Source organism: Sorex fumeus, unplaced genomic scaffold (assembly GCF_029834395.1).
Source record: "Sorex fumeus unplaced genomic scaffold, SorFum_2.1 ptg000030l, whole genome shotgun sequence".
Taxonomy (NCBI): domain Eukaryota; kingdom Metazoa; phylum Chordata; class Mammalia; order Eulipotyphla; family Soricidae; genus Sorex; species Sorex fumeus.
Window position 1 is genome coordinate 19,665,402 of NW_026606087.1, and position 10,349 is coordinate 19,675,750.

The 10,349-nt window shown below is 58.6% G+C and overlaps 1 protein-coding gene across 1 annotated transcript; it reads left to right on the forward strand.

The window, feature by feature from the left end:
- The first annotated feature begins 259 nt into the window (after positions 1 to 259).
- Positions 260 to 10,100, forward strand: SERPINH1 (serpin family H member 1). The gene is made up of 5 exons (XM_056115878.1): positions 260 to 385; positions 4,146 to 4,806; positions 6,899 to 6,997; positions 7,084 to 7,316; positions 9,129 to 10,100. Exons 2-5 carry the CDS (start codon positions 4,191 to 4,193, stop codon positions 9,429 to 9,431), a joined length of 1,251 nt encoding a protein of 416 aa, XP_055971853.1. The 5' UTR covers positions 260 to 385; positions 4,146 to 4,190; the 3' UTR covers positions 9,432 to 10,100.
- Positions 10,101 to 10,349: the final 249 nt, after the last annotated feature.

Consider the following 10,349-nt stretch of genomic DNA (forward strand, 5'->3'; position numbering starts at 1 on the left):
GAGTCCCATGAGGCGTCCGCGGACAGGCTCCTGCCTGGCTGTGTGTGGGGGGGGGCTCTTTGGGGGGGGGGGGGTGCCCCCTCCCCCATTAGGTCCCGCCGCTGCGATCCGGGAGGTGGCGCTTGCGAGCGGGTCCGTGCGGGCCGGCCCGGGGCAGTAGGACCCAGGGGCCGCGGCGGGGCGGGAGCGGGGCGACTTGGGGGAGGTCTTTGGCTTTTTTTGGCAAAGCCCGGGCGCCCTCCGGAAGCTTTTCCAACTTTCCAGAAGTTTCTGGGGCCGGGCGGGCGGGGGCTCGCCTTATATAGGTGCGGGAGCGGGGCGGCAGGGAGTGGACTGGCCGGCGGCTCGCGCTCTGCCCGGTCTCGGCGCCCTCCCGGCGGCCCAGGTGAGGGGTCCGGGGTCCGGGCTAACGGGCGCGGGGAGGAACCCCTACAAGGCCCGGCGGGCACCGGGACGGTGGAGAACCGGGGCTGGAGATGCTCAGGCGATCGAAGAGGGAGGAAGAGGGGCGCCCCCCGACCCGGGACCCAGAACCCGAGACCCGACCAGCTGCAGGTCCCGTCTCGGTCCGCAGAGACGGGGGGCCGGGGTGGACCAGACCCCCGCGCGGGCGTGCTGGGGGGCTCAGAGTCACTTGGAATTGGGGGAGCAGGAGAGGAAGTGACTTGGGTTTTTCCTGGTGGGCAGTGGGGGTGCTGTCTCTTGGGGTTCCCATGACTGGGGGGGAGTCTGTGGTCGGCACGAGTCTGCAGTCCCCCAAGGCTTTGGGTCGCCGACACGACTCTGCCCACGCGGCCCGGTTCCTGGGGTTCCTGCGGGTGTAGACTCCGCCGGAGTGGAGCCGCCTCCAGCCCGCCCGAGGGCCAGGCAGGCCCCTCCTCTGTCCCCGCTTCCCGTCGCTCCCTCGGGGCTGCGGGTCCCGGATGGGCTGGGGGAGACCGAGGGGCCTCCGGTTCCTGCGAGTCTCCGACTGGGGCCACACCCTCCCCGTCTGGGGATTCGCCCCCACCCTCCTCCCGCTCTTCTTTTGTCTCTGGCCCTGGGTCCTAGCAGAGATTTTCTGCGCTGAATCAGGACTCCACATCCTGTCTTCGGGGGCTGCTCTGTGGGGCCTCTAGGAGCCTGTGGGACTTAAGGGGGAGGGGGGATGGACTTCTCTGCCCCACCCTGCTGAGCCTCTTCATCCTCCGTGCAGTGATTTGGACCAGCTCCAAGCTTCCTGCAGAGTGGGGACTGGTTTCGTGCATTGGCCCAGGGACCCCACTTGGGTCAATCCTTCCAGGCCCTTCTGTCCCCTGCCTCCCTGTTCTACGTTTGTTCCTCCTTGTAACTCCTGTTTTGTTTCAGAATGGAAAAGGCAGGCATTGACACCCCCCCACCCCCAGGACAGTGTCAAGGGACTTTAGGCCCCCCAACCCCTGTGTCCTGAGGCCCTGGTAGGCCCCCCTCATCAGCACTCTTCTTTCAGAACCCCCATCTAGTCTCAGCACGAACCTGGCCAGCTGTGAGCACAGCCCTGGGCTCTGATGGTGGGAGGGGAGGGATGTCTCTTCTGGGGACTTGGGAGAGTCTAACCTTGGCCTAAGGGCCGGGATTTCTCTGAGCCGGCTGGGTAGGGAGGCTGGCGGGCTTGCAGAGACCTGCCTGGGTTCCTGCAGTAGGGCCGACAGGGAGTTTCTTCCTGCCAGAGGCTCATGGGCCAGCACAGCATCCCCGGGCCCCGATCCCAGGCCTCTTGCTCTCCAGGCTGGAAGCCCCCCTCTGCCACTCCAGTCTCCAGCCCGCCACGTCACCAGAGCAGGCGCAGCTGCGTGGCTGCCTGAGGAATCCCAAACTAGTCATTTAAAGCGATCTTGGAAAAGCTCCTCCCAGCCTTTTGAGGTTGGCTTGGCCGGAGGTGGGGGCTGCGAAGATGGAGTCCGCCACGTGGCAGGGCCGAGAGCCAGGCTCTCCTCCTCCTCCTCCTCCTCCTCCTCCTCCTCCTCCTCCTCCTCCTCCTTCTTCTTCTCTCTCTCTCTCTCTCTCTCTCTCTCTCTGGGATTCTTTCTCCCTGGGATTCTCTCTCTGGGATTCTCACTCTGGGATCTCTGGGATTCTCTTTCCCTGGGATTCTCTCTCACTCTCTGGGATTCTCTCTCTCTCTCTCTCTCTCTCTCTCTCTCTCTCTCTCTCTCTCTCTCTCTCTCTCTCTCTCTCCCCCTCCCTCCTTCTCTCTCCCCCTCTCTCTCTCCCCCTCTCGCTCTCGCTCATGTTGGCAGCCTAAGCTCCGGCATCAGCTACATTGGACCAGGCCTTTCAGTACTGTAACCATATGCCTGTTGCTTGGTATCACTAGTGCCCTGTGTGACTCTCGCCTAAATGCCCTGATTCGTATAGCTGTATGGTCACTCTGCCTTTGAGGCTCCAGGCCTGGTAAGGAGGCAGGGCTGTGAGCACTGTGACATGGGCATCTTGGGAGGGGCTTCTCTTTCCAGTGTGTTCTTCAGGGTCCCCCTCTTACCCTGTCCCTTACGGAGCCAGTCTCTCCAGTAGCTAACTCTCCCCCAGATCATTGCAGTGCTAGTGACCTGCTCACCTCCACGCCTCTCTCCCCTGGACCCCTTCTTGTCCCTGCACTTTCAAGGAGGGGGCCTGGAGCCCCCCCCAGAAACCCAGCCCTCCCGCAAAAGGCTGGAGTCCTGGAAGGGCATGGTGGGGTCTGCCGGAGTGAACCCCAGCCCCCTTCAGCCCACCCTGCCTCCTGTCCCTGAGGAAGGGAACAAAGGAGGGAGGAACATGCCCAAGTCTTGACTGGAGGCCCCTGGAGACCCCAAGAGGAGAGTGGGGGGCTCTTCCTAAGTGCTGCAGCCCTGCTTCCTGGAGGATTCACACACAGCTGCCTGGTCTCTGGGGGTGTGGAGTTGGAGTTGTTGCTGCTCCATTGATTAGAGCCTTCCCTCCCCCCATCCTTCCTCTCCGGAAGCCTTTCCCCCGCACGGTGCAGCTTTTGTCTGGGGGGATTTCCCACCTACCCCAGAGACTGTGGACAGGCTAGCCCCGGCCAGGATGGAGACTGCAACCTCCTAGGTCTTGTAATTTGGAGAAGGACGCAGGCTGTGAGTGCTGTGTCTGGGCTCCCCCTATTTAATAAGTGAACCTGTCAGTGACTCATTAACATCTCAGAGCTGAATGACAGCCTGTGGGGAGGCTGATGCTCCACCCACTGGCCAGCTTTTCCCAGCTGGGGGCACCTGGGCCCCAGCTGCCTGCCTCCCAGTGAATCTTCAGACGGGGCCCCTGGTCTGGCCGAAGGGGCTGGAGTTTGCTCATGCTCCGATAGCTGAACAGCTGGAATAGGCTTGAACAGCAGGAATTTAGGGCCGAAGCTCTCCAACTTTCCTTACCAGAGTCACCTCGAGAGCTTTGAAAGCACCAATGTCTTTCTAATAATCCTACTAACTGGGTTGCGAGTCTGGGTGTAACCGTGACAGACACCAGAATCATCTCTGAGGGTGAACTCGGGCTTGACATTTTTTTTTTTTTGTTTGAGGGGCGCACACCCAGCAGTGCTGGGTGCTACTCCTGGCTCTGTGCTCAGAGGTCACTTGGTGATACTTGAGGTATCATGTGATGCCAGGGGCGGAAGGGAGGAGGTCAGCTGGGCAGTCAAGAGCTTGAGGTCCTTTCTGGTGGTCTCCATCCATATGCTGCTCTAGGGCAGTTCCTCAACTTGTTTCCCAGCCTGCCCATTGCCACCCCCCCACCCCCCAGTCTTGTGTCCTGGTTCTCATTTGTCGGATTCTCAAGGGCATCCCTGTGGAATATCCTGGAGCCACATCCGGCCGTGGAGTGGAGAAATGCGGCTCTAAGGAGACCAGCCTGCTGGGTTTCCTGTTCTCCGATCAGGAACTAATTGGGGGTGGGAGTGATACTTTGTATACATAAGTGTCAATGTTGTAAGTACAATGTAAGACCTCAGGTGTAAGGTTAGAGGGGTGATGCATAGACAACTATGCACCTGGACTGCAAAGATTTCCCCTGAGGAAGTGGGCAGCCTGACTCCCAACCTGGGCAGCACTGACTTAAGTCTGAGCTCCTGCTGGGCACGAGCTGGCTGCGGGAGTTGGTGGGCGGCGGCGGGACTTCAGGGTCGCCTGTCTCTGCAGCCCTCCCTCACAGGTCCTCCGTGGTGCGCCCACTACCTCCCAGCCATGCGCTGCCTGCTGCTCCTGGGCACCTGCTGCCTCGTGGCCCTGGCCGCCGAGGTGAAGAAGCCCACCGCGGCCGCAGCGCCGGGCACCTCGGAGAAGCTCAGCCCCAAGGCCACGTCGCTGGCTGAGCGCAGCTCCGGCCTGGCCTTCAGCCTCTACCAGGCCATGGCCAAGGACCAGGCGGTGGAGAACATCCTGCTGTCGCCCGTGGTGGTGGCCTCCTCGCTGGGGCTGGTGTCGCTGGGCGGCAAGGCGGCCACGGCGTCGCAGGCCAAGGCGGTGCTGAGCGCCGAGCAGCTGCGCGACGAGGAGGTGCACAGCGGGCTGGGCGAGCTGCTCCGCTCGCTCAGCAACAGCACCGCGCGCAACGTGACCTGGAAGCTGGGCAGCCGCCTGTACGGGCCCAGCTCCGTGAGCTTCGCCGAGGACTTCGTGCGCAGCAGCAAGCAGCACTACAACTGCGAGCACTCCAAGATCAACTTCCGCGACAAGCGCAGCGCCCTGCAGTCCATCAACGAGTGGGCCGCGCAGACCACCGACGGCAAGCTGCCCGAGGTGACCAAGGACGTGGAGCGCACCGACGGCGCCCTGCTGGTCAATGCCATGTTCTTCAAGCGTGAGTCCCCGGGGCGGGGCCAGGCGGGGGGCAGCTTTGAGGCTCTCTCATCCCACCTCCCGAGAGAATTCTGTCTTTTTTCCCCCTGCTGGACGCTAGGTCTAGGATGCAGCTCAGCCCTAGAGCGCATGCGCTGGCCCTGTGAGGTCCAGAGTTACAGCCCTGGTACCGCGGCCTGGAAGATGGTACAGGACAGAAGGCACTTACCTTTCAGATGGCTGAGCTCTGTTAGATCCCTATCACTGCCTTTCGTCTACCCAAATGGGTAGAATAACGGCCAGGAATAACCCCAGCACAGTCAGGAGTAAGCCCCCAGCACGGCTTTGTGTGTGATGCAGCACCAGCCCCTCCAATAAGATCCTTGGCACCGTCAAAATAAATAGACAAATAAACAAATAAATAAATCTGGAACTGGAGCAATAGCACAGCGGGTAGGCCGTTTGCCTTGCACGCAGCCAAACTGGGTTCAATTCCCAGCATCCCATATGGTCCCGTGAGCACCGCCAGGAGTAATTCCTGAGTGCAGATCCAGTAGTAATCCCTACGCATCGCCGGGTGTGACCCAAAAAGCAAAAAACAAAACAAAACAAAAATTAAAAAGGAATGAGACAGATTCAGGAACATCGGAAGGACCTTGTTTCCTAGTTTCAAAGTGCTGTGGATTGGGGCCAGGGAGATAGTACAGCATTTGCCTTGCCAGAAGACAAACCAGGTTTGAGCATGGACATCAGTTATGATTCCTCTGAGCCCTGCCAGAAGTGATCCCTGAGCACAGAACCCCAAAACAAAAGCCCAAAGCAATAACAAAAAGCTCTGTGTCTTGTTAATGAAGTTCAACAGTACTCACTCTCAACAGTGGCTGGAACAAAGCACACAGCTGGGATCTCTTTTTTTGGGGGGGAGGGGGTGTTGGAACATGAATTGCCAGAGATGGGGCCCAGAGCTCCCCCTGAATCTCTCCTGCCTTGGGACCTGCATAACCCTTAGGGCATATCACAGGTGAGGAAACAGACTCAGAGAGACATGCTTCAGGCTTACCTGTTTTGAGTTGAAGGTTCCATTTGGGGGTCAAGTAGGACTTGTGTACTATGTGGTTTGCACCGTTCCTCTCAAGTGTGCTGTGTTTGAGGGTGTTCCTTCTTTTTTTTATTCATTTGGGGAGCAAGGCAAAAGGGTGAAAGATCTCACCACCACTCAACAACCAAGCCTGGACTGGCTCAAACATAGACTGTGACTCAGTAGAGCTCAGATTACAGTTTTGGGACCAGTTTTTTTCTGCTTCCAGAGCTAGGACTTGCAGTGAAATATTGAGAGTGGTTGGAGCCAGAGAGAGAGAGAATACAATAGGTAGAGGGTTTGCCTTGTACACTACTGACCTGAGTTTGATCCTCGGCATCCCAAATGGTGCCCCGAGCACTGGTAGGAGTAATTCCTGGGTGCAGAGCCAGGAGAGCACTGCTGGGTATGCACCCCCCCCCCAAAAAAAAAGAAAAATTAAAAGTGGTCTTGGGATACTCTCTGCCTAGAACCCAGAACCCTTAGTTATAGCAGAGAGGGCAGAAAGTCCTGCTCAGCACATGGACCTTGGCGCTGGACAGGCACCAGGGCAGAGGCTGGAGATGGTGACATGGTGGTACTTCAGCAAAAATACCTGTCATTGGGACCAGCGCTGACATGTCCCAGTGCCAGGACTCTGTTCCCTAAAGCATGGAGCACATACTCTGAGCTGGGGGCTAGGCAGGGAGGGGGCCTTCAGGTGAGCCCCAAGACAAACCTAGATATCGACTGTTACAAAGACACGGTAGGCAGTTGGGAGTGGTGTGGGCTGTGATTGTATAGATGGGAGAGGGGCGCGCATTTCTTTTTAAAATTTTTTTGCTTTTTTGGGGGGGGGTCACACCTGGCAATGCAAAGGGGTTACTCCAGGCTCTGCGCTCAGGATTACCCCTGGCGGTGCTCAGGGTACCATATGGGATGCTGGGAATCGAACCCGGGTTAGCCACGTGCAAGGCAAACGCCCTACCTGCTGTGCTATCGCTCCAGTCCTTCTCTTTCTTTTTTTTTAACTGAGTCACCTGTGTTCTCACTGCAGCTCACTGGGACGAGAAATTCCACCACAAGATGGTGGACAACCGAGGCTTCATGGTGACCCGTTCCTACACCGTGGGCGTGACCATGATGCACCGGACGGGTAGGTGCCTGGCAGAGGGAGGAGGTGCTGGGGGTTACCTGCCTGGGCTCTGCATGGAGCTCAGCGTCCTTTCGGCCCCTCTCCAGGCCTCTACAACTACTATGACGACGAGAACGAGAAGCTGCAGATTGTGGAGATGCCCCTGGCGCACAAACTGTCCAGCCTCATCATCATCATGCCCCACCACGTGGAGCCCCTCGAGCGTCTGGAGAAGCTGCTGACTCAGGAGCAGCTGAAGGCCTGGCTGGGGAAGCTGAAGAAGAGGGCGGTGGCCATCTCCCTGCCCAAGGGGGTGGTGGAGGTGACCCACGACCTGCAGGTGAGGGGGCCCTCACTCGGCCTGTCGGGCAGGAGGGGGCTGGTGTTTGGGTATCCTTCCACCAGCCCAGCAGGTCTGTCCTGAGCCCCCTGAGTGTCCAACTGGGCTTGGCCTCAGGCCTAGCGAGGGAGGCGGCCTGCACCCTCTCCTTGGGTCATGGCCAGAACACCCTGAGCTAATTATACTCTGTGCTGGCTGCTGCCAGGCTGCTGAACATGGGTGTGTGTGTGTGTGTGTGTGTGTGTGTGACTCCATGCTAGTTGCTGGCTTCTGCCAGGCTGCTAAGCGTGTGTGTGTGTGTGTGTGTGTGTGTGTGTGTGTGTGTGTGACTCCATGCTAGTTGCTGGCTTCTGCCAGGCTGCTAAGCGTGTGTGTGTGTGTGTGTGTGTGTGTGTGTGACTCCATGCTAGTTGCTGGCTTCTGCCAGGCTGCTAAGCGTGTGTGTGTGTGTGTGTGTGTGTGTGTGTGTGTGTGTGTGTGTGTACACTAGCCGAAAGGCTTACTTGGTGCTGGAGTGATACACAGAGGTAAGGCGCTTGCCTTGCACATGATGACTCGAGTTTGATCCCCAGCGTCCCCGAACACTGTCAGAAGTGATTCCTGAGTGCAGAGCCAGGAGTAATCCCTGAGCATTGTTGGGTGTGGCCCAATAATCATAAAAAAAAAAAAAACCTTCCGCCCCCCCCCCCAAAAAAAAAACAAACCCAAAAGGCCCACTCACCTATGCCAGTGCCCTGTGGCCTGCCTGCCTTCACGCCATGCCCGGCATCTGTCCTGGCTGCCTCAGCGTCTGCTTCAAGCTGGCAGACCATCTCCCCTTTGTGGTGAGTCCAAGACTGACTTTGGGAGGTCAGGAGCTTCACCTCCCAGCCCAGCGTGATTTCCAGCACTGCCCTTGGTCCTGGGCAGTGCCTGCCCTCTACCACCCTATGTGACTGCTCCAGATACTGCCATGGCATTTCCAGAGGAAGGGTGACATCACTTTTTTTATATCAATCTTTCTCAACTTGAGTCTGCCCGGATTGACCTAGAGATTTTTTGTTGTTGTTGTTGTTTCCCAGGGCTTATGAAAGTTATTATTATATTTTAAAAAATTATTTATTTATTTTGCTTTTTTATTGAATCACAGTGAGATATAGACCCTTGCAAAGCTGTTCATGATTAGATTTCAGTCATACAGTATTCCAATATCTATCCCTCCACTCGTATACATTTCCCAGCACCAGTGTCCCCAGGTTCCCTCCCATCACCTGCCTCTATGGAATGCTTTTCTTCTTTCTCTCTCTCTCTCTCTCAGTTTTGGGCCACACCTGGCTGTGTTCAGGGCTTCCTCCTAACACTGCTTTGGACTCACTCCTGGTGGTCTCAGGATTGAACCCTGGTTGGCCATGTGCAAGGCCAGCACCTTACTCAGGGTGCTATCTGTCACCCCACCCCCTGACATGGAGATTTCTCAAAAAAGATTCCTGGGCCCAGCCACAGCGATGTGGATTCAGCAGCCCTGGGTTCAGGCTGAGGTGGGGAATATGCCTTTCTCAGAACCTCCGAGGGGGCATCTCTGCCAGCTGGCTGCGGTCACACTTGGAAAAAAAAATCAGGGAAGGCTTGGGGTCCATTTGCCCTTTTAATCCTGAGCCTCGGACCATTTCTCTGGGCAGTGGCACCAGAGGCTGCTGGCTGGCAGGTGCCCAGGAGCACATGTGGACTCGGCTGGCGGGGGGGACCCATCCAGAGGAGGGAGCAGGCGGTATGGGGGAGGGTCTGGGAGGTTGACCCTTCGGGGCCTCACCTGGCGCCCACCTGGTCCCACAGAAACACCTGGCGGGGCTGGGCTTGACCGAAGCCATCGACAAGAACAAGGCTGACCTGTCGCGCATGTCGGGCAAGAAGGACCTGTACCTGGCCAGCGTCTTCCATGCCACCGCCTTCGAGTGGGACACGGAGGGCAACCCCTTTGACCAGGACATCTACGGGCGCGAGGAGCTGCGCAGCCCCAAGCTCTTCTATGCCGACCACCCCTTCATCTTCCTGGTCCGAGACACCCAGAGCGGCTCCCTGCTCTTCATCGGGCGCCTGGTCCGGCCCAAGGGGGACAAGATGCGTGACGAGTTGTAGGGCCTTGGGGTGGCCGCGGGCTAGCAGGGGGCAGCGAAGGCTCCTGAGACACATGGGTGCTACGGGGGTGGGGGGTGGGGTGGGGGCTGAGGCCACCGTGTTGGATATGCCATGGGGTGGGGTGGGGGGCAACCTGCAGGTTTCCGGTGCGTCCAGGCGGCCTTGCTGGCCGGACTCCTGGCCGCACTGCCTGGACACGGGCTTCCCGAGGACTCGGCCCCACGCACACAGCCTGTGGGACCTGGACTGCTGTGGGGTGAGGCCTGCCTCAGTGTCACGTCTGAGCACGCCCGCTCTCCTGAGACCCCGCCCAGCCCGTGGAAGGGGCCTCTTGTCCTGACCCCACCTCAGTCCCCCTCACAGCGACCCCAGACTTCCAGCTTCTCGACCACAAACCTAGGTGCTGTGGCCAGGCCCAGGCACCCCCCACAGTGACTCTGGAATCAGAAAATAACTCATGCGGGGGCGGGGAGCGGGGAGGGCGACTCTGGCCAAAAACAATCATTGTATCCGGTATCCAAGGGACGAACTTTACCCCCTTTTTATGGGTTTCCAGACCTGGAGTGGGAAGGGTGGGGAAAACGGGCCTTTGTTGCTGTCAGCCAAGAACTTATTTGTACGATGTGTTTTTCAATAAAACCTTTCCAGTGAAACGCCTTGGAGCTGGGACAGTCTGTGTCCTCCTTCCTCTGCTCTCTTCCCGGGTGGTGGGGATGGTATTGGGGTCGCTCGCCCCAGGCTGTGCTCGTGTTGGGCCCTGTGTTGCCCACACTCACGGGACCTCACCCTTGACTGTGGCACCGTGGGGGACAGTGCCAGGACCGGCTCTGAGCCTTTAGGACAGGACGGGGCTCTGTCGCCAGCTACGTGACCGCTGTTCACTGCAGCCTGTGGGGTGCTTTCCTGTAGCATGGAGCC